General features: G+C 49.3%; 1 protein-coding gene across 11 annotated transcripts in view; it reads right to left on the minus strand.

Annotated features, from left to right (window-relative positions):
- USP53 (ubiquitin specific peptidase 53) overlaps positions 1 to 20,846 on the minus strand; it is a 50,146-nt gene that overhangs the window by 22,983 nt on the left and 6,317 nt on the right. For 3 of the 11 annotated variants that reach the window (XM_036303274.1, XM_036303273.1, XM_036303276.1), the window contains 7 exons: positions 14,101 to 14,444; positions 11,862 to 11,954; positions 6,262 to 6,375; positions 6,103 to 6,136; positions 3,655 to 3,760; positions 2,919 to 3,065; positions 1,783 to 1,932 (listed from right to left, as the gene is read on the minus strand). In XM_036303274.1, the coding sequence (XP_036159167.1) occupies positions 1,783 to 1,932; positions 2,919 to 3,065; positions 3,655 to 3,760; positions 6,103 to 6,136; positions 6,262 to 6,375; positions 11,862 to 11,954; positions 14,101 to 14,444 (988 nt within the window). Of the gene's footprint in view, positions 1 to 1,782; positions 1,933 to 2,918; positions 3,066 to 3,654; positions 3,793 to 6,018; positions 6,186 to 6,261; positions 6,379 to 8,783; positions 8,919 to 11,861; positions 11,955 to 14,100; positions 14,445 to 14,527; positions 15,860 to 20,846 lie in introns of those variants that run through there. The other 8 variants (XM_036303277.1, XM_036303275.1, XM_036303278.1 and 5 more) reach the window with 8 other exon arrangements.

Below are 20,846 nucleotides of genomic sequence, written 5' to 3' on the forward strand. Positions count from 1 at the left end.
ACGCGCTCAGCTGCTGACCCTCCTTACCAGGGACGCTGACATACTCAAGGAACTAGATTAACTTGAAAGCAAAACAAATATAAACTCACAGGGTGACTGCACACCCATGTCCTCCTTTGAGCTTTGACAATTTAAATGATGTGGGTGCCAAGTAGGACGGCCAAAAGGTCTACTCACGGACGCAGGTGAAGTCTCTTAATAAGCTGCTATAGCAAAGCCTGAAGAAATCCAAGTAAAAGCTGCTTTTAAAACATAAGCACCAGAATTTCCCGTTGGCTTTACTGAGCATAATCACATGAACTACAACCTCCCAGGCACACGGCAAGCCCACGCATTCTGACGAGTGTGCACAGGCATGCAGCCTCACTCCTCGCTCCCTCTGCAGGGCCTTCCGTCACTGTTTTCTCCTGTCAGGGAATTTTGTGTCAGTGGAATCCGTATTTGGCCGGGCGTCTCGCTTCTGTCATTGGCACAATGGTTTAGGATGTTCCACACGTGTCAGTTCATTTCTGTCTGATGGGCATCAAGCTCCACTGTGCGCTTGGACCACAACGTGGTTACCTGCTCACCTGCTGATGGACATTCAGGGTCCCAGTGGGGTTATAGGAATAAAACTCCCACGGACACTCAAGGGCAGGCTGTGTATGGACACGTCCTCCGGGAGTGGTGCTGCTGGCTGCATGGTTAAGATTACGTGTGCAAGAAGCTGACGCACCTCTCTAAGGTGGCTGCTCCACGTGGCACTGCCACACGCCTGCGTCAGGGACCTGGCTGCTTGCTGCCCTCCACGTTCCTGGTGAGGTCGGCACTGCATGCTCCTGCGTCAGGGACCTGGCTGCTTGACGCCCTCCACGCTCCCGGTGAGGTCGGCACTGCATGCTCCTGCATCAGGGACCTGGCTGCTTGATGCCCTCCACACTCCTGGTGAGGTCGGGCTTTGGAATTTATCCTCCTAACAGCTGAGTCTGAACCTCACTGTGAACTGAGTGTGTTTCTTTGTGCCCAATCAGGCTGTGTGTCAGTGCAAGGGCTGTTCACCTGTCTCCTCTGGTGAACTGTCCAAAGCTTTTGTGTATCAGACAGAAGGATGGTGTGTATGGGTCCCTGGTAGCTACACTAACATTTATTTGTCGCCTTTTTATTATTCTAGATATGGAGCCAGCTTCAAAACAAACCTGATTTCAAAAACTAATAAAAGGATTCCAAGAACTGTCATTAAAATCATTTATTATTTTATATAAGCATTTATATCTAATAATCATTCTATATAATTACTATAGGCCTGGTGCATGAATTTGTGCATGGGTGGGGTCCCTTGGCCAGGAGGTGGGAAGGGACAGTGGGAGGTTGGCCGGCCATGAGATTGGCTGTAGGAGTGCACTAACCCCCAGGATATAGCTCCTGCATTGAGCGCCTGCCCCCTGGTGGTCAGTACGTGTCATAGCAACCGGTTGTTCAGTCACTTAGGCTTTTATATATATATAGATACATTCCTTTTATCACTGTCACTATTATATTAATATTAGAGGCCCTAGCACAAAATTTGTGCAAGAGTAGGCCTTCCTTCCCCCAGCTGCCGGCACCAGCTTTCCTCCAGCTGCCAGCAGGCACTCGGGACCTGGGCTTCCCTCGCAGCCCCAGCTTCATCCAGAAGGTTGTCCGGAAGGATATCTGGTCTAATTAGCATATTATGCTTTTATTATTGTAGGTCATTATTACATCATTTATTCCTGAAGAGCATAAACCACAGTAAGCATCCTAGTTCACAGAAGTGTCACCTACCTCTTTCACATTTGCGTCATCGAAAAACACCCACTTGGAACTCTTGGTGTGAAATGTGAAGGCACAGTAGTGCCGGCTGGTGTAGCAGATCAGACCGACGAGGTGAAGTTCACTGTTTTTGGCATTTTCATCAGTAACCCTATAAAAAAGCTGTTTGGAAAATTAGTAATTTAGGACTGTATCCTTAAAAGTGAAGAGCAGTGATGTGCTATCATGTATCTGACTCCCCATAAACAGCATCTCCGGGCGTGCTGCCCACCCTGCGCTGCCCGGTGTGAAGACATCACGGCCCTGCGCGCTCCCCCAGTTACACTTCCATCGCCTCAGGAGCAGTACAGGAAGTCCTGACTTTAGCTCAGTAATACGGTGCCTCCAACAGAACTGACACGGTACATCTACAGACTCAAAATATGAAACAAATCACCCATTTTCTGATCGTTCTTGATTGAATCACATATGTGAACACACATTAAACTTGTCACCTAAAAGATAATTTTCTAAAAGTTTCATTGTAACATCAACCAATTCAAAATAGTTAACTAAGATGGTAAAAGCATATAAGCCAACAGTTCATATTTACATTTATGATCACATCACCATCACACTAGAGCAGTGGTTCTCAACCTTCCTAAGGCCGCGGCCCTTTAATACAGTTCCTCGTGTTGTGGGGACCCCCAACCATAACATTATTTTTGTTGCTACTTCATAACTGTAATGTTGCTACTGTTATGAATTGTAATGTAAATATCTGATATGCAGGATGTATTTTCATTGTTACAAATTGAACATAATTAAAGCATAGTGATTAATTACAAAAACAATATATAATTATATATGTATTTTCCAATGGTCTTAGGCGACCCCTGTGAAAGGGTCGTTCGACCCCCAAAGGGGTCGCAACCCACAGGTTGAGAACCGCTGTTCTGGAGTGACAAGAGCCGCAGCAGGAGGCAGTGAGAAGCGAAAGCCCCTCCCGGCCTGGGCTCTGAGGAAGTTGTTAGCCTGACTGGGGCAGCTCCAGAGAGTTCCAATGAACCTCCTTCCCTGAGAAAGAACACTTAGTTCTGGAAACCGGCCGCTGCATGTGTGTCCGAGAGTGCAAAACTAAAAGGGAGGAGAAGGAAAGGCGGAGATACCCCGGGAAGAGAGAGGTGCGTTGCCAGACTCCGAACCACGTCGCTGGTCAGGTCCGAGTGCTCGGAGTCCCAGACCAGGCCGATGGTGACGATCTCCGGGCAGTTCATCAGGACGCGGCGGATCTTTATTTTCTGGCCACAGTTACTCTAAAGAAAAACACAGAAGGCAAGTTTAGGAATTACTGAAACAGACATACCACAGGGGGCGCCTTATATAGTTTGCATGATGCAGTCACACTCTTAACATGCATTGCCAATTTATTCTTTAGCATATTAAAATAAATTTCTAACAACTATTTCTCTTAATTATTGATTAAACAGGAAGTTTATTTTAAATCAAAGTGCTTTTGTTCAGTATTTTTGTAACTATGTTAAAACAAGAATTCAGTCTAAAAAAAATCAAAAATAGAATCCCTGAAATGATTAATAATAGTGCATCAGAAAAGAATACCATTTGTAAAGTTCAAAGAAAAAAAAAAGAAATTGTGTCTTTAGTGAAATGATAGATTTCTGAACTTAAAAAAAAATTTACATATGCTACCTTAAATCCTTCCAATTTTGAGTGTTTCAAGAACTAGTACTGAGATAAACAGCTCGCATGGTATAGTTACCTAAAATAACATTGCAAAAAGGAATTCTTAAAAGTACTTTCATAGACAGTAAATGACATGGTAACTTCTGGATGTCTCCTTAAGCGCACACACAGAAACCACTGGGCGCCCCGAACTGTGCTTACGGGACACTTGCGATAGTCATCCGTGGTGTTCGCTGCTTGCAACAATTCCGCAAACATTTCAGGCCTCACACGCTCATGCCTGTCCGTCATTCTTCCAACTTCGTTGCTACAAAAGAAAGCAGCAGTCCCAAATCTGGCCTATGTATGAAATTATGTATGAAAAATACCAAGTTATCAATATATGCAGGATCACTATTTCTGTCTTAAAACATGATTTTGTATAAAAAATTAACCATAAATTTCCATAAAGTGAAAACCATGAAATTTGGCAGGTATGTGATAAAAAATCAGGTCAAGAATGGAATAGCACAGGAAGTATAGCACCGTTTGGAACTACACGAACGAGGTGAGATGCTCTCTGTCTAAAGGTAGCTGTAAGTCAAATATCTGTTTTACATTATGACTTGGATTATGACAGCAGTTACTGAGGGTGTGGGTACAGACTCAGACCTAACAGGCTGTGGGCAGGCTCCCTCTCTGGCCCAAGGCTCCCAGGGGCAGTTCCTTCCAGATGAGAGCAGGCTGCCCACTGGGAAGGCCGCCAGAGCAACGTGGGCAGCGCGCCTCCCACTCCCCTCGGGCACGCTCGCCATGTAATCGGGACCGAGGTGCCTGCCACTTTCTATGCGGCCTCCCCTGGAGTCACCTTTTACATACACGCATCAAGTCTCTTTAGGCAAGTATTTAAGCATTTCCAAGAGACTGCAATGTGGCTCAAGTACCCTTCCTCTCCATTCCAGACGCCATGGCTCTATTTGATGTGAGTGTCCCAGGGCAGGACATACTGACAGGTCAGCGGTAAACAGCATACAATACTCAGCCACGGCTAAAGCACCCTCCTCCTCACGCACCTCACCATGCACAGAGAGCACCAACGCAGACAGTTCATCAGACCCAGCTGTCGGGGGAGTGGACAACCAAAAACTGAATCGGAAATGAAACCCACCTGGCTTTCAATCTTAATTGGTCTATGTATCAGATCAACCTTATTAAACCTATTTCCTCATCAACGAAACAGTGTTGTTGTCAAGATTAAAGTGACAATTTATGAAAAGCCTGGAACACAGTAAGCATTCAATAAGTGATCTCCAATCCTCAATGCCCACAAAGGAGACTATCAGAATTCAGTCTGGGCTCTTGCGACCTGGGGCGCGGGCCAGGGCGCACGGACAGAGAGCTGGTTGGTATGGCCTCGGCGACTGCGCAGGGACGCGTGAGCACAGGAGCTGCCAAGCGAAGGCTTACCGCCCTCCCTCTGTGCGGCTCTCCTGTTCCAAACCACCCTACGCTTCATGCACAGAGAACAAACCAGCTGCAAATGATTCAAGTTCAGGGAATGTTTCTCTAAACCGACATCCCCCCAACTCTGTACAGACAAGCAAGATGCTAAACACACACAAGTAACCCAGTTGCTATTGCCCAACAGCGTTTAGGAACGGCTGTGCTGCACCCAGAGGAGGAGGGCTAAGGGACGGTGGATGAGGAGCACCGCCTCACTGCGGGAGGAGACGCTGTGGCCTGAGTAACCAGCGACGGATCTGACTGAGGTCAGCGACCCCCGTTGGCTTCGGCACTAAAACACCTGCAGCATCTGTGACCTTTGTCAGTGTTTGCACACACACAGCACATAGCATTCTCTCCACTGCCTACTGGGAGTGTTCAAGGGATGGTGGTTGTGTGAAGTCTGGGGATACTTCTGGGTCCCTAACTAGTACTGTTTCCTGGGCAGGCAGAGCGGAGCAGGCGGGCAAGCCAGGAAATTCCTATCCCAGGTGATGGTGAGGCCTTCAGGCCACAGACCTATCGAGGATTGTGTTCACTGCTTCCTTTCTTTCCTGCTTACCCCGCTTCCATCACACGGGGGCACACGCGGGGCTCACAGGGGACACGGCCACTACAAAGGTCACACCTGCCGAAGTCAGGGAGTCATGTGCAGCTCCCTGACCACTCGCTTGTCATTTTTTAAAAACATAATTTTGTTGATTTTTAGAGAGAGAGGAAGGAGGAGAGAGAGAAACATCGATGTGAAAGCAGATCAGCGATCGGCTGCCTCCTGCACGCCCACCATGGGGAATCGAGCCCACACATGTGCCCTGCCCAGGAATCGAACCAGCACTCTCTCGGTGCATGGGACAACGCCCAACCACTGAGCCACACGGCCAGGCTGTTAGTCATTTCCAGCCCTCCTGCGCAGTTCCAAAGACTTGCTCTAGATGTGAACAGGCATGCATTTGACTCATGTTTTGCACATTTCACTAAGTGGTGGGTGCATCTGGCTAACTCAGAAACACCCGACTGAGACAGACACCACTGAGTACTTCCGATGGTCGCAGCCCGAGTCCCAGACAGAGAGCAGATACTCACGGGTGCGGTGGGCTTACAAAGTAAATGCTCGCTGGGCCTCGCTGTGCTATTAAAGCTTTGGTGAAGGTGCTTTCCGGTTCTTACCACAGGGCTGTTGTCGAAATGTACCGCACGAATTCTGTGAAAGGCAGAGGGTCTGATGAGGCCCCACAGCTACGACACACGCACTGCGGCAGAAACAGACGCTTAATGCACGGCTCGTGGAACACAAACGGCATCTAAGGAGCGAGGTCGGCGCCTCACCTGCTCGTACAGCGTCATGGCAAACTTCTGGTGCGCGACGCAGCACTTGGAGGTGCACATGTCCGTGTCCCGGCTGGGCACGATGTGGAAGTGGATCCTCTCCAAGATATTTTCCTGGTTCAAAAGCAGAAGACATATGAGTGGTGAATCTGGCAGAGACACTTCCCTTTATACAGCCCTTTATAACCTCACGGACTTAAGCCTTTTACAGTTTCCCAGGCTGGACTAGGAGTGCCCTACTTATTGCCAGCTTTCCTGCTAATGACACCTCGAGTGTTGGTCAACTGTTCACCACCTGTGGCGTCAGCTTAAGACCATCAAATAAAAAGAAACATTCATTTCATAAATTTAACGAAAAAAACAATGTATGGGTTTTTTTGTTTGTTTGTTTTAAATATATTTTATTGATTTTTTACAGAGAGGAAGGGAGAGAGATAGAGAGTTAGAAACATCGATGAGAGAGAAGCATCGATCAGCTGCCTCCTGCACATCTCCTACTGGGGATATGCCTGCAACCAAGGTACATGACCTTGACCAGAATTGAACCTGGGACCTTTCAGTCCGCAGGCCGGTGCTCTATCCACTGAGCCAAACCGGTTTCGGCAATGTATGGTTTTAATAAAGATTTTAAAAATCTTTTTAAAAATCAAGTTATGGTAGCTGACATCTAGGACTTAATACCAGGGAACAGTTTCCTATGTTTCCTGTTAATTAAGAAACACAATCCTACGTGGCTCACGTGGACAGTCCACGTAACTCACGTCCACGGGATGGTCCATGCAATGATAACACCTGCAACTCACCACGCAGGGGTGTGCTCCCCACAGGCTCATGGGACAGCTCAGGTCTAACATCACCAAGACATTTACTTTAACAAATGACCCTCTTTTCTCAAAGAGTAAATAATGGATCCCTTCAACCACCTTGAAAACAGTTATCAAGCCTGGACTGCTAAGTCTCCATGAGCTGTTGTATCATGTGTTAGTACCTGTCAGTGAAGTGAACTACAGATCTCAGTACTGTGCCCAGTGTTTAGAGCATGGACCGATGATGGAGGTGAGAACCGTAAAAGCCCATTTCATGCTGTGAGTGCTGCTCTGGGCGTTTAGTCACCGTGGCACGTGTGCTGAGAAGCCCCCCAGGCAAGGAGCTGAGAAGATGCTCTCTAAAGACAACAACAGAAACCCGGGGCACTACGGGGACCGTGACCTTGCCATGTCCAGCAGGCCCGACTGAGGCCGCGCCTGGACAACTGAATACATCAGACACTGAGTATTTCGGAGCCCTGAGCAAAGCTGCGAAAAGGGACTGTGACCACTCACTAGCAGGGACAGTCCAGGGGACGCAGAGCGAGGGCCTGCAGTTCAACTGAAGGGCCTTAGGTGTCAGGTGTCAGGTGTCAGGTGAGAGTCTAGACCCGAGTCACAGAAGTATCAGCAAGCATTAGACGGAAGAAAATGGTATTAACCAGGGCCATTAAAAAAAGACTGTAAGGCCCTCGCTGGTGTGGCTCAGTGGATAGAGCGTCAGCTTGCAGACGGAAGGGTCCCGGGTTCAATTCTGGCCAAGGACACATGCCCGGGTTGTGGGCTCCATCTCCAGTAGGGGGCATGCAGGAGGCAGCCGATCAACGATTCTCTCTCATCTGATGTTTCTCTCTCTCTCTCCCTCTCCCTTCCTCTCAGAAATCAATAAAAATATATTTTTAAAAAATCAGACTGTAAGGGGCCAGGCTGAAAGGCCACTAGGCAGGAGGCGTCGCTGGAGCCTGTGGCAGGAAGGGGGGACAGGAAAACGTGAGAAAGGAAAACGCTACAAGGGCCCTGAGGAAGCACGGGGGGGCGAGGGGGGGGGTGCTGACTGGATGCAAGGAAGGAAGCAGCAGCTGTGTCTCACATACAGGCAGCATCTCTCACTGACACACCGAGGAAGGTGCAGAGGGTCCATGATGGAGCACGGAGCACGGGACACTCTGCTCATCCACGTAGCGACAGTCCCAGGCCTCCCCCCGCCGAGCCTCTCCACCTGCCATGGGGTGCGTGCCAGCCCTGCTGCCCCGAGTCACTGCCCACTAGACGGGTGCCCCGGCTGTGCGCACCTGCAGGCCCAGGGGGTGGGGCGCCGGCTGAAGTGATGTCTTCAATTGAATGAACCTTTTTGCTCCAACAAATACATTTTGAAATACCCTAGTCCCGTGGTCGGCAAACTGCAGCTCACGAGCCACATGCGGCTCTTTGGCCCCTTGAGTGTGGCCACAAAGTTTTAATCGCACTGCATGTGCGTGCCCCCACGTGGTATTTTGTGGAAGAGCCACACTCAAGGGGCCACAGTTTGCCGACCACTGCCCTAGTCGCCTAACACTCAGTAAAACTTGGAGCATCACCAAGGGCAAAACCAGAGGTGCACGGAGCCCGGCTGAGCTGCGAGGGCTCTGACGCTCCGCGCTGTGACCGTGCCACTGTGTGCGAGCCGGCAGTGAGGGGCCAGGACGCGAGCTCGGGCAGGAGGCTCCCAGTCCTTACAAAGCACTCGGCCGCGTCGTCCATGAGGCCCAGCTGGAACCGCTGCTCGTCCCGGAAGCTCTCGGCCAGGGCGCGCCGCACATTGTCCGACGGGAGGGCCTTTTCCCGGCTGTGTTGAAACTGAGCAAACATGGTCTGCGAACCACAAGCACAGGCGTGAGCGCAACGCCAACAACTGCCAACACGCCCATATCTCACTCCGACACGCTGACACCCACGCTACCCACGGAAACCAACACTAAGTCTTCTGCCCTGAAACCCACAGAAAAGCCCCGTGCGGACACGGCTGCCCAGCCTCTCCACCGAGCGCCGCATGCAGGAGAGCCGGGCAGGCTGCTCGGGCCCGGCCTGGATTCTCCCGGCTGCGTGTGCCTGAGTGAGGCCCGCGTTCCACTGCTCCCCGCTGATCTGAAGTTTTGAATCAAAAGTGTACCATAGGAATTAAAATTATGTTAACCAAGAACAAACATCTAATCACACGAAAAACAGCAGGAACTCAGTAATGTTAATAACCCGAACGGTGTGGCTCAGTGGTTGAGCGTCGACCTATGAACCAGGAGGTCACAATTCGATTCCCAGTCAGGGCACAGGCCCGGGTTGCAGGCTTGATCCCCGGTGTGGGGTGTGCAGGAGGCAGTCGATCCATGATTCTCATCACTGATGTTTCTCTCTCTCTCTCCCTCTCCCTTCCTCTCTCTAAAATCGATTTTTTAAAAAAGTGTTGATAAAATCTTAGATTCCAGGACAGGATTTCAATGACATAAAAGAGTTGCTTAATCTATTCAGTGGTTCTCAACCTTCCTAATGCTGTGACCCTTTAATACAGTTCCTCATGCTGTGGTGACCCCCAACCATAAAATTATTTTCGTTGCTACTTCATCACTGTAATTTTGCTACTGTTATGAATCGTAATGTAAATATCTGATATGCAGGATGTATTTTCAGGGGTCGCGACCACAGGTTGAGAACTGCTGATTCTATATGGACTCCCTGCTTCTGCCTTGTATCTCTTCTCTTTATTCTCATTCCTGTAGCCAAGTCCAGTCCAAACACAGCATCCAGTTAAAACAGATGGCATCACCCTCTATGCCAGGGACCCCAACTCCTGGCATCATGCACGGGAAAAGCTGAGGTCCTCACAGAGGCCGGAAAGGCCCTCCATGCCCCGCCTCCTGTGCGTTATGTATCACTCCATGGTGAGCCCCCCCCCACCCCCCACCCCCCCACTGTTACTGACAGTCGGCCTCGCTTAGGGCACAAATCTGAACTTGGGGACAGCTCAACCCTGATCTGGAGGAGGCCTGTGGCACAGCCTGGCGCTAGGAATGGACTCATCGAGTCCCTCACTGATGCCGGGCAGCTGCTGGTGGTGGGCTGTGGTGCCAGCCTGGCTCTCTCCCTGGACCACAGCCCTCTGAGGATGACCACTTGCCAGACAGAGCCGGGTAGGAGCCTTGGCACCTTCTCCAGGCTCCTCGCCTCAGGCCTGCAGCATCCGCAGTCACATCCTATGTCCTGGATGGGGATGCAGGCAGCCCACACTCAGGGACCAGACCCATTTACAGGAGGGGCACAGAGGACTCCGCAGGCAGGCTGTGATCACTGCTCCCCACACCTGAGCTCCCGGGCACCCCAGGCTGTGATCACTGCTCCCCACAACCGAGCTCCCGGGCACCCCAGGCTGTGATCACTGCTCCCCACACCCAAGCTCCCGGGCACCCCAGGCTGTGATCACTGCTCCCCACACCAGAGCTCCCGGGCACCCCAGACTGTGATCACTGCTCCCCACACCCAAGCTCCCGGGCACCCCAGGCTGTGATCACTGCTCCCCACACCCGAGCTCACAGGGCACCCCAGGCTGTGATCGTTGCTCCCCACCTGAGCTCCCTGGGCACCCGCGCCCACACAGTGGCTGCAGCCAGGTCTCCAGGACCTTGTCATGCTCACCGCCCCTAGGGCCCTGCCCGCCTGAACGTCTAGTCCACTGTCACCTTTCAGGCCATAATTTAAATGCCGCTCTCCCAGGGAGGCTTCCTGCTGCTCGGCTCTATCCCCTTCCTGGTCCGCTGCCCTCATCTGCAGTTACTACCATGTGATGTGCCTCCCCTCCCTAGAATAGAGGCTCCATGAAAGCAGGGCTATATCATTCTGTTCACTGCTGTTTCCCTGGCAACCAGAATTTAGGAGTTCAAAATAATGCAAAAAGAGCATGTCAAACTCACAGCCCGTGGGCCATACATGGCCCACAATGAATATTTTTGTGGCCCAGCCAATATAACAGTATGTAAGAAACGTTTCAATTAAAATTTCATGACTTAATCTTTACAATATCCTGTTATACATAATTATTAATAACGAACAATAACGTTCACTAATGACTAATTACTATAATCTTGTTGTATTCATTTTCCTCACACACCTTACGCACAGGTGCACCATTTCTCTCCACTAATCCTAGCAGCGAATATTTTAGCAGCCAATGGCCACGGCATTAGTCTTGGACTGACTTGCTTGGTGTGCAAAACAGGAAATATTTTGCTTTCGGAGAACAAGAAAAATAGCTTTATTTGCGTTACGCTTACTAATTTGTGCAGTTATTCAGTGTCTGGTAAGCTAATGTTCAAGAAAAATATTAGTTTTTATTAAAATGTTCTGTTCTTTTATGTTAACGATGACTCATTTATTTCAGCCCTTTGTATTCAGCAATTCTCTATTGAAATAAACCTATGTTTCCATGAAAATTGAAGCTTTTGTTTTTTTTGGCCCACATCAACTTAAACCTTGTTTATTTGGCCCATAGTAGCCTTTGAGTTTGACATGCTTGAAGTAAAAGGTAATGTTCCCAACAATTTCACACCCTGTAGAATATTAACTTAACTGTCCTTGTATAGAAGTGAAAAATGAAAACACAAACCCAAATAAATCATACTTTAAGAATTCATCCTCAGAATTATAAATCACTTGACAATGAACATTAATTACAAGTGAGCTATCAAATATGGCAAATAGATCAAACTGTCAAGAAAAGTAAACACTTGGAGAGACAACCACGGCAGCCGTCGGAGCTCGGAGAGGTACCTTCAGTGCACAGAAGATGCAGGCCTCGCCCTGGCAGACGTGCCCCGTCAGGGCCCGCAGGCTCCTCCGGAATATGTCCAGCTGCCACAGCACCTGCGGCGAGAGCGGGAGAGGCGGTGAGGCTCCGCGAGAAGAGGCGGAAATGTCCTAGAAACTGCAGACCAGACGGCCTTTAACCTCCTGCACAACAGCAGAACCACCCCCCCCCAAGACAGCACCAGCAGGAGCCGGCGAGGCCTCCGGCGCCCAGGGAGCCTGAGCAGCGCGGGCAGGCAGCGGAGGCCTCAGGCCAGGGCTCTATGAGCAGGACACGCGGTACTGCGGGGACTTGGCAGACACGACAGAGGAAGTGATCGTAATACTTGGAACGAAGTGAAATTCAGAGGAAACACAACTGGACTTGAGACCAGAGCGCAGCAAGTGGGTCAGAGCGGGTGAGCGAGAAGACAGGGCGAGCAGAGGCCGCCTCTCCCCCCACACTGAGGGGAGGGCGCCTGGCTTGGGACGGGGTGCAGCCGGTAGGAAGAGCAGTTAGAAATAACCCCAATACTTTGGCTACAACTATCCAGTCATCATTTGCTACTAAAAGACGGGGGGGGGGGGGGGGACACGACTGTACTTGTTTAAATAAATCAGTCCAGAACCTAAAGTCGGTCTGAGAAAACTGACATCGCTGCCGTGGGGCACCGTGGCTGCCTCGCCCGCAGGGCTCTTGGTAAGGGCCAAGCACTCAGCTATGACCTTTAAAGTGGGAGCGCAGTGCCGGGCAGAGCTGGCAGGCAAGGAGTGCCAACTGCCCTGCCGCTGTCATTCCCGCCACAGCCGCCAGTGTGTCGTACGTGCAGCCTCCACAGGAGGGACAGGAAAACCTGAAGACATATGGTCAGAGTTTCCCGATTTGGTTACAATTATAAACCAGTTCTCAGCAAACCCACTACAGGACACATGACGAGGGCGATGCAGAAGTACCACACGACCACTGTGCCGCCCAGGGACAGAGAGGAGAGGACGTGGGCAGAGGGACAGGTAAGACGACAGCTTCTCATCAGAAACAACGTGAGCCAAAGAGAGGGAGCGAGAGCTGCACAGAACTGAAGAGAAAGCAGGCCACTCAGACGCCTTTAGTGGTGAAAGCATCTTTCACCAACAAAACGAAGCTGAGTTTTCCCCGGACACACAAGAACTCCAGACCTCATGGCCGACAGCCTGGGCCACGGGAAACGCTGAGAGGTGCCAGCAGACGCCACGCGGGCTGCACGCAGGATGCCAGCACCCGCGAGGCCAGCTGCGTAGGACGTGCAGAGCCTCTTCATGGGAAGGTCACGGATGCTCATTTAAAAAGTGCATCCTATCGGGCACTTCTCCATTTCCTTTCCCTTGTGCGTGTCCTTGCTGGGATGTCTGAGCAGTCCCGATGGGCTCATTTAACTAAGGGGCTAACCAACCAGTACCTGTCTTTCTACTCTGAGCTGTCAGGAGGGAAAAGTAGCAATGGAAAATATGTGAAAAGTGGTTTATTTTCAATAAATTCTTCGAAGGTACATTCTGAGGTCAACAGAGTAACAGCCTAACATTCTAAATCCTCTTTGGTAGTGGTCGGAAGGACACAAGATCCTACAAAAGCTGGGACTGGGGAACAGAAACCATACCACACATAAGGGCATTTATCTAAGACAGAAAAGCAGGCTAACACATACTTGTTAATTACAAGAACTGCAACAAGGACAGAAGCAAAATGGACCAACCTCCAATTTAACAAAAACAGTGGAGTCCCAATCATGAATCCACCCACAGAGGTGGGCTACGGCACAGTGGGGGTGAGGAAGCTGGAACTGAGATTAAAACCCCAGCTCGTTTCGACACAGATGGCTTGCTTCCTTTTATGCTGTCTGTGGGGATCCTACTGGATTTCCTTTTAAAAAGTATGTGGATGTGTGTGCATGTAGGCGGCATGGGAGGAAATTAGCTGATTCAAAAACTATTTTATGTATTTGAGAAACATATTCTTAATTTACTAAGTAGGGACTATAAATCAAATGATATCTTCATATCGTAGTAATATATGATCCTGCTGAAAAAAATAATTCCTTCTGTTATAATAACCGAAGTGCCCAGCCCACATACTGCTGCCACCATTAAGTGAGACAAGGTCACTGCAGTCACTACCTCCATTCTGAACGTGCAGTGGAAACACAGGAGAGGGGCCTCCCCGCCCAGCGCCCGCCGGGAGCGGGCCTACCTGCACGGCGCTGTTGAGGAAGCAGCTGTTCTGGCCCGGCGCGTTGAGCAGCCCCTTGGTGGGCGCCAGCGACAGCAGGCTCCCCGGCTGGTAGGCCTTCCCCAGGCCACCGCCCGGCTTCCGCAGGAACTTCACCCACGCCATGTTCACGCGGCTCTGTGGGCGTGGAGGCTGAGCGGGGGATGCTCGTGGGAGACGACGCTGCAACGGGTGCTATCCTGACGTGTCCACTGGGATGCGCTGCAGTCTCCGACAATTCTGCGAGCATCCGCGTCCATCGCTTTCCTGCGGCCGCAAACTGGGAGGACTTTGTCCACTGAAACAGGGCGCATGAACATGAAGTTCTGAAAACGAAAAAGGAAGGCTATTTTGAACAAGGCCTTAAATGTTTTTATGTGTTACTTTTAAAAGAGATTTAATCGCTTACGATGAAAAAGGTATTTTCTTAAACTGCTAAAAATAATGTTGATGAACAAATTTTCTTTAAAGTTCAAGCCATTGTCTTGATGTTTTGAAAACGATGTAACACTGGCATCTGACACGGTTCCTTTGGTTGTTCGTTTTCCTTACGGCCTTTTGGTAAGAAAGAAGGCTCTCTCTCTCCCAGGTGAACTTATCAAAGTGACTGACTCCATATTGCACATCCACATGACCGCAAAGCAACTTTACAACAGAGAGAAACACTGCTTACATAAAGGGAAAGGCTAATCAAGAAAGCCCCTACTTTACTATTTGAACACAAACAGTGAATACATATTTGAAATGTTGAATTTATAATCATAAAAAGATTAAAACTAATGTTCTAATATGAACATGAAAACATAGTTTACCATTAAAAATTGTTTAAATATCAATGTGACACCAAACCCTATAGCAAACAGACTGATGGTTGCCTGTGGGAGGGGAGAGGGGCCATGTGCGAAAAGGTGAAGGGATTAAGAGGTACAAACTTCCAGGTCTAAAATAAGTCCCAGAGGTAACGCATAGCACAGGGAATCTACTCAATAACATGGTAATAATCCATTCAGTGCAAGATGGTCACCAGACTTAGCATGATCACTCGTAAGAGAGAGAAATGCCGGATTACTGTGTTGTACACCTGAAACTAATATAATACTGTGTCAACTACAATCAAAAAGATAAAATAGTTTTGCACATTGACAATAAGTGAGAGAGATTAGTTGGTCCCACTTAAGGGGATAAAATTTGCACAATATCCAGCATAAAGCATTTTTGTAGGTGTTATCATGCGACATCATTTTAAAACTAATGAAACTAGCAGAAAACAAGAATTTTCAGCTCTTAATGTGAATCAAAGCTTACACTTCCCAAACACTGTGTATTCAAGCAGTGGAATATTATTCAGCCATGAAAAGGGATGAAGGACTTACAGCTGAACATGGAGGACACTGAGAACACTGTGCCGAGTGAAAGAAGCCAGTCACCACAGACGACATGGCACATGATTCCATTCACTCAAAATGTCCAGAGCCCAGAAATCCAGACAGACAGCATGTTAGTGGCTGCTCAGATAGGAAAGCGAGGGCTGTGGTGGTGGGGGCGAGGAGTGACAGCTGAAGGTACGGTACAGTGGTCCTTTCTGAAGTGATGAAAACGTCCTACAATTGTGATGTACTAAAATCCACTTTAAATGAGCGAATTGTATGGTATATAAATTATTCTATGTAATAAAAGGCTAATATGCAAATCGACCAAACATGGAATGACCAGTTGCTATGACGTACACTGACCACCAGGGGGCAGACGCTCAACACAGGAGCTTCCCCCTAGTGGTCAGTGCACTCCCACAGGGGGAGTGCCGCTCGGCCAGAAGCTGGGCTCATGGCTGGTAAGCACAGTGGTGGTGGTGGGAGCCTCTCCCACCTTCGAGCCCTGCTTCTGGCTGAGCGGGAGCAGGCCTAATACGGCAGTCAGACATCCCCTGAGGGGTCCTGGACTGCGAGAGGGCACAGGCTGGGCTGAGGGACGCCCCTCCCCCCCCCAAACAGGGGACGAATGTCGTGCACCGGGACTCTAGTATTTCAATAAAAGCCACTTTTTACAGAAAGAAAAGACCACACAGCAGGCTAGCGTTCGCTCTCCTTGGGAAAGCCTGCTTTCGAGGGTTTGGCTCTGGGAGCTTAGGATTCGATTCGGGAGGATTCCCAGCCCAGTGGCTGGTAAGTGGTCTCTGCACCTGAACTAGCAGCAGTGTGGCTTCTCCAGACCCCTGCTTCCTCCCGCAAGCCTGGCACTCGGCTCTGTCCTAGACGGAGGTGCCTGTGTGCCACCACGGAACGCTCCCGCCTCTGATGAGGACATTTTCTGTGCCATCGCAATGCCTCGCTGGAGGAGCGAGTGTGTCCCGAGGGACTCCACTGGGAGAAAACTACTGGGTGCTGGTGCCTGGTTCCCACCAGACCTCCGCCCATGACCCTTCTCCGTCTGCGTCCCTTAGGTCCCTTCTCGGGGAACACAGCGTGGCAATGAGTCAACAATACCCTGAGGACTCCCACACAGGCACTGAAAGGAGGGCCAGGGGTCTAGGAACCCGACACAGAGGGCTGCAAAGTCAGTAAGAGCTACTCTGTTCCCGTCAGGCTGGCAAAACTTAAAGCAACACTGCAAGAGGGGATAAACGGACATATATTGTTGACTAATAAAAAGAATGTAACTATACTATATACCATGTGGCTATAGTGTACTATCTGCCTGACAACAACTAATAAAATAGAAAACAAGGCCCGGATGGTGTGGCTCAGTGGTGGAGCATCAACCTATAAACCAGGAGGTCATGGTTCAATTCCTGATCAGGGCACATGCCCAGGTTGTGGGCTCGATCCCCAAGGTGAGGCATGCAGGAGGCAGCTGATCAGTGATTCTCTCGCATCATTGATGTTTCCATCTCTCTCTCCCTTCCTCTCTGAAATCAATAAAAATAAATAAATATATATATAAAACAAGCACACTTCAATATTTAATAAAAAACAATATTGACAATATATGCTCCAAACATAAAAGTACTTCATTGAGATATATTAGGTAGGTGTAGTGACTAAGGAAAGAAACAAAATCAACATCCATAAATAGGGACTTAATATAACTGTTTTTAGTGACAAGGGAAAAATGAAGAAATGTAACATGACCCCACTTTGATAATATGTGGGGAAGTATATATGCTTTCTATGAGCCTCTGAGCAGGGAGCAGTGTGTGTGCATCTGAGATGGGGGTGGACAGCCGAGCTAGAGGATAAACATGGAAAACACGTGCATGATAGCATGTATATTCATCACATGTAAGCATCACATGAGTTAGGAGTGTATGCACACACAAATATACAATTAAAACAAAAATGATACATGTGGAAAAATTATAGTAAGGAAGATATTAATTGAAGAATAGATGCCCTTTGACATACAAAACTGTTGTCACTACATATGGAGGAATTGGAGAAGACTGTGTTAGAAAATTTCTAAAACAAAAATAAAAAATAAGATTACATAAGAATAAGGAAATACTCTACCACCACCAACAAAAACAGGGAACTTTAAGTAACTTTCAATGTCCTGCACTTTTTGCTCTGTCTTTGTGATAACAGAGGACTGTGCTGTGACCTCCCCCACAAGCTCGTTTCCACAAGTGACTTGAGACGAGCCTGCATGTGCACCCTGCATATGGGACACAAGCGCTAAGGACAACCTCTGAGACACGGCTCTGAAGAGAGGGGGCCGCGCGGGCATCCCGCGCATGGCTCTGCGGGCGCAGCCCCAGCCTGGGCTCCGGCCTTGCCTCCCCTCTCCCCCTTCTCAGCTCTGACTTCACCCTCAATTGCTCAGAACCAACATCTTGGCATCTCTTACTCCTCTTTCTTACTGAGTGAAAACTCGGGAAGTAAAGGGACACCTCCATCACCACGCCCTCTGCCATCAGTGTTCCCACCTAAGACCGAGGCACGAAGGGTCCACGTCAAGTCCCCGTGCGGCAGCGGAGCCGGGCCAGGACTAGGCTGACGGAGGTGGTGCTCTCAGGCTGCAGACAGGACCCAGCAGGAGGGCACCCCTCAAGGATCACACGGCCTGCTCACCTGGAGATGGGCGGGGCCCCCCAGAGAGGGCAAGAGTGGGCCACGCAGGCTGAGCAGCTTAGAAGCCGGAGTGTGAAGTGTCTGGCGGGTCCCCGATGGGCCCTGACAAGCAGGGAATCCACGCTCCGACTCAGGATCCCCAGCTGTTTGTTCCACCTGAGAGGCTCCAGCAACACAGCACAGCTCTCAACCACGGAGCATTACAGGCACCGCAGCTGCTGCCCTCACAATCTCTCTGAAAGGCTCACAGAGGTCTTGTAAGACTCATAAACCATGGGTAAGAGACCTAATGAACACCCAAACACAGCAGGCATTCAGCAATGCAAGCGTTATAATGACAGCAGCAACACGGTCTTTGATGTAAGTGATTTTTAACAACATAAACATCTGAATAAAGGAAAAGCTGTACTACATGGTATTTTATATCCCACGTTGCCATCTTTCTCCATTTCCTGAAGCTGCTGTACCACTCTTGACCATGGCCTTTATCCAGATTTAGGGGGGGTCTGATGAACTGTATAATAAAGTATCAATTTCTAAATTTTAAAATTTGTTGATAAGTCATTCTTAGTAGAAAATAAGCAATTTCATTTATAGAGCTGTATATTACTCTATGAAAACTTAACATGCAAAAAATTCTAATTTACAAAAAACCGTGAATGTTTCATTTCAAGTGGAATCACCACCACATTGTTGCAAACTGGACTGGAGAAGGAGAACTGAATTACAACAGGAGGCAACGCGTCCGAAATACTCGGGCAGCTACTCAAATCATCATGTAAGCAACGGGGAAGATTTAATTTAGAAAATTCAACCTATGTGGTCCTCTCATCTGCAGCAGTGGATGCCTGAAACCATGGATAGTACCAAACCCTATACACACACACACACACACATACATATACTGTGTTTTTTCCTATACACACATACCTAGAATAAAATTTTATTTATAAATTGGGCACAGTAAGAGACAACTAATAAAATAGAAAAACTATATGCTCGGCTGGTGTTGCTCAGTGGTTGAGCATCGACCCATGAACCAGGAGTTCAATTCCCAGCAGGGCACAGACCTGGGTTGGGGCCTCGATCCTCAGAGGGGGGCAGGAAAAGGCAGCTGATCAATGATTCTCTCACATCATTGATGTTTCTATCTCTCTCCCTCTCCCTTCCTTTCTGAAATCAATAAAAATGTATTTTTTATTTTAAATCTATTGTTGAGAGTATTACAGAAGTCCCTCTTTTCCCCCCCATCTTCCCCCTCTGCCCAATTCCTGCCCTGCCCCAGGCCATCACCACCCTATTGCATGTGTCCTTAGGTAATGCATGTATGCATATAAGGTCTTTAGTTAATCTTTTCCCACCTCTCCTCCCCATCCACCCACCTTTCCTCTGATATTCATCATTCTGTTCTATGTTTCTACGCCTGATTCTATTTTATTCTTCAGTTTATTTTGTTCATTAGATTTCTTATTCATTTATTTTGATTTTTAGATTCAATTGTTGATAGATATGTATTTATTGCCATTTTATTGTTCATATTTTGTCCTTCTCCTCCTCTTCTTCCTCCTCTTAAAGACTACCCTTCAACATTTCACATAGTACTGGTGTGGTGGTGATGAACTCCTTTAGCTCTTTCTTGTCTGTGAAGCTCTTTATCTGACCTTCAATTCTACATGACAGCTTTGCTAGGTAAAGTAATCTTGGTGGCAGGTCCTTGCTATTCATCACTTTGAGTATGTCTTGCCACTCCCTTCTGGCCTGCAAAGTTTCTGTTGATACATCAGCTGACACTCATATGGGCACTCCCTTGTAGGTAACTAACTGCTTTTCTCTTGCTGCTTTTAAGATTCTATCTTTAACCCTGGGCATTTTAATAATGACTAGGGGCCCAGTGCACGAATTCGTGCACCTTGAAAGGAACTGTGGGCTGTGAGGCTGCGGTAGGCAAAAGGGCGGGTCTCGGCCCATCCTCCACGCCCCCGCCCAGCCGCTCCCGCCAAGGCCCCCAGTCCCCTGTCTGCCGGCAGCCCCGCTCCTGCCGTTACCGCTCCCACATGCTGACAGTGGGGAGCAATTGGGGCCAGCGCTGTCAGTGAGCACCAGCGGCTCAGCTGCCCCGATTGCCCCTCAGGACCAGGGGAGGTGGAGAAGCACTCAGGGGAGATTGGGGCCAGCAGCCGCCGCTTGCACCCACTGAGGGCGCAGAGTGATCGGGACCCATTCCGGGTGCTGGCAGTGGATGCAAGCAGTGGCTGCCGGTCCTGATCATCCCTCAGGAGCAGGAGGAGGTGAAGAGCCCTGAGGGGCTGTCAGGGCCGGCAGCTGCTGCTCGTACCTGCTGATGGCGCTGAGCGATGGGGGCCAGGGCCGGGCGCCAGCAGTGGGTGCGAGCGGCAGCTCCAGCGCTGGCAGCAGGTGCGAACAGGGCAGGCACCTGCAGCAGGTACGAACACCAGGCAGGACCGCGGTGTGCGGGAGCAAAGAATTTTCAGTAATCACCAGCGGCTGGCCCCGATGACAGCAACTGGTGCCCCGCCTTGGTTTGGCGCCCCACCTTGGTCTGGAGCCCCCGCTCACTTGCTCCACCATCCCGCCACAGCTGACATAATAGCGACCAGTTGTTCAGTTGTTCCGCCCTTCAGTCTATTTGCATATTAGTCT

Source organism: Myotis myotis, unplaced genomic scaffold (genome assembly GCF_014108235.1).
Source record: "Myotis myotis isolate mMyoMyo1 unplaced genomic scaffold, mMyoMyo1.p scaffold_m19_p_36, whole genome shotgun sequence".
Classification (NCBI taxonomy): domain Eukaryota; kingdom Metazoa; phylum Chordata; class Mammalia; order Chiroptera; family Vespertilionidae; genus Myotis; species Myotis myotis.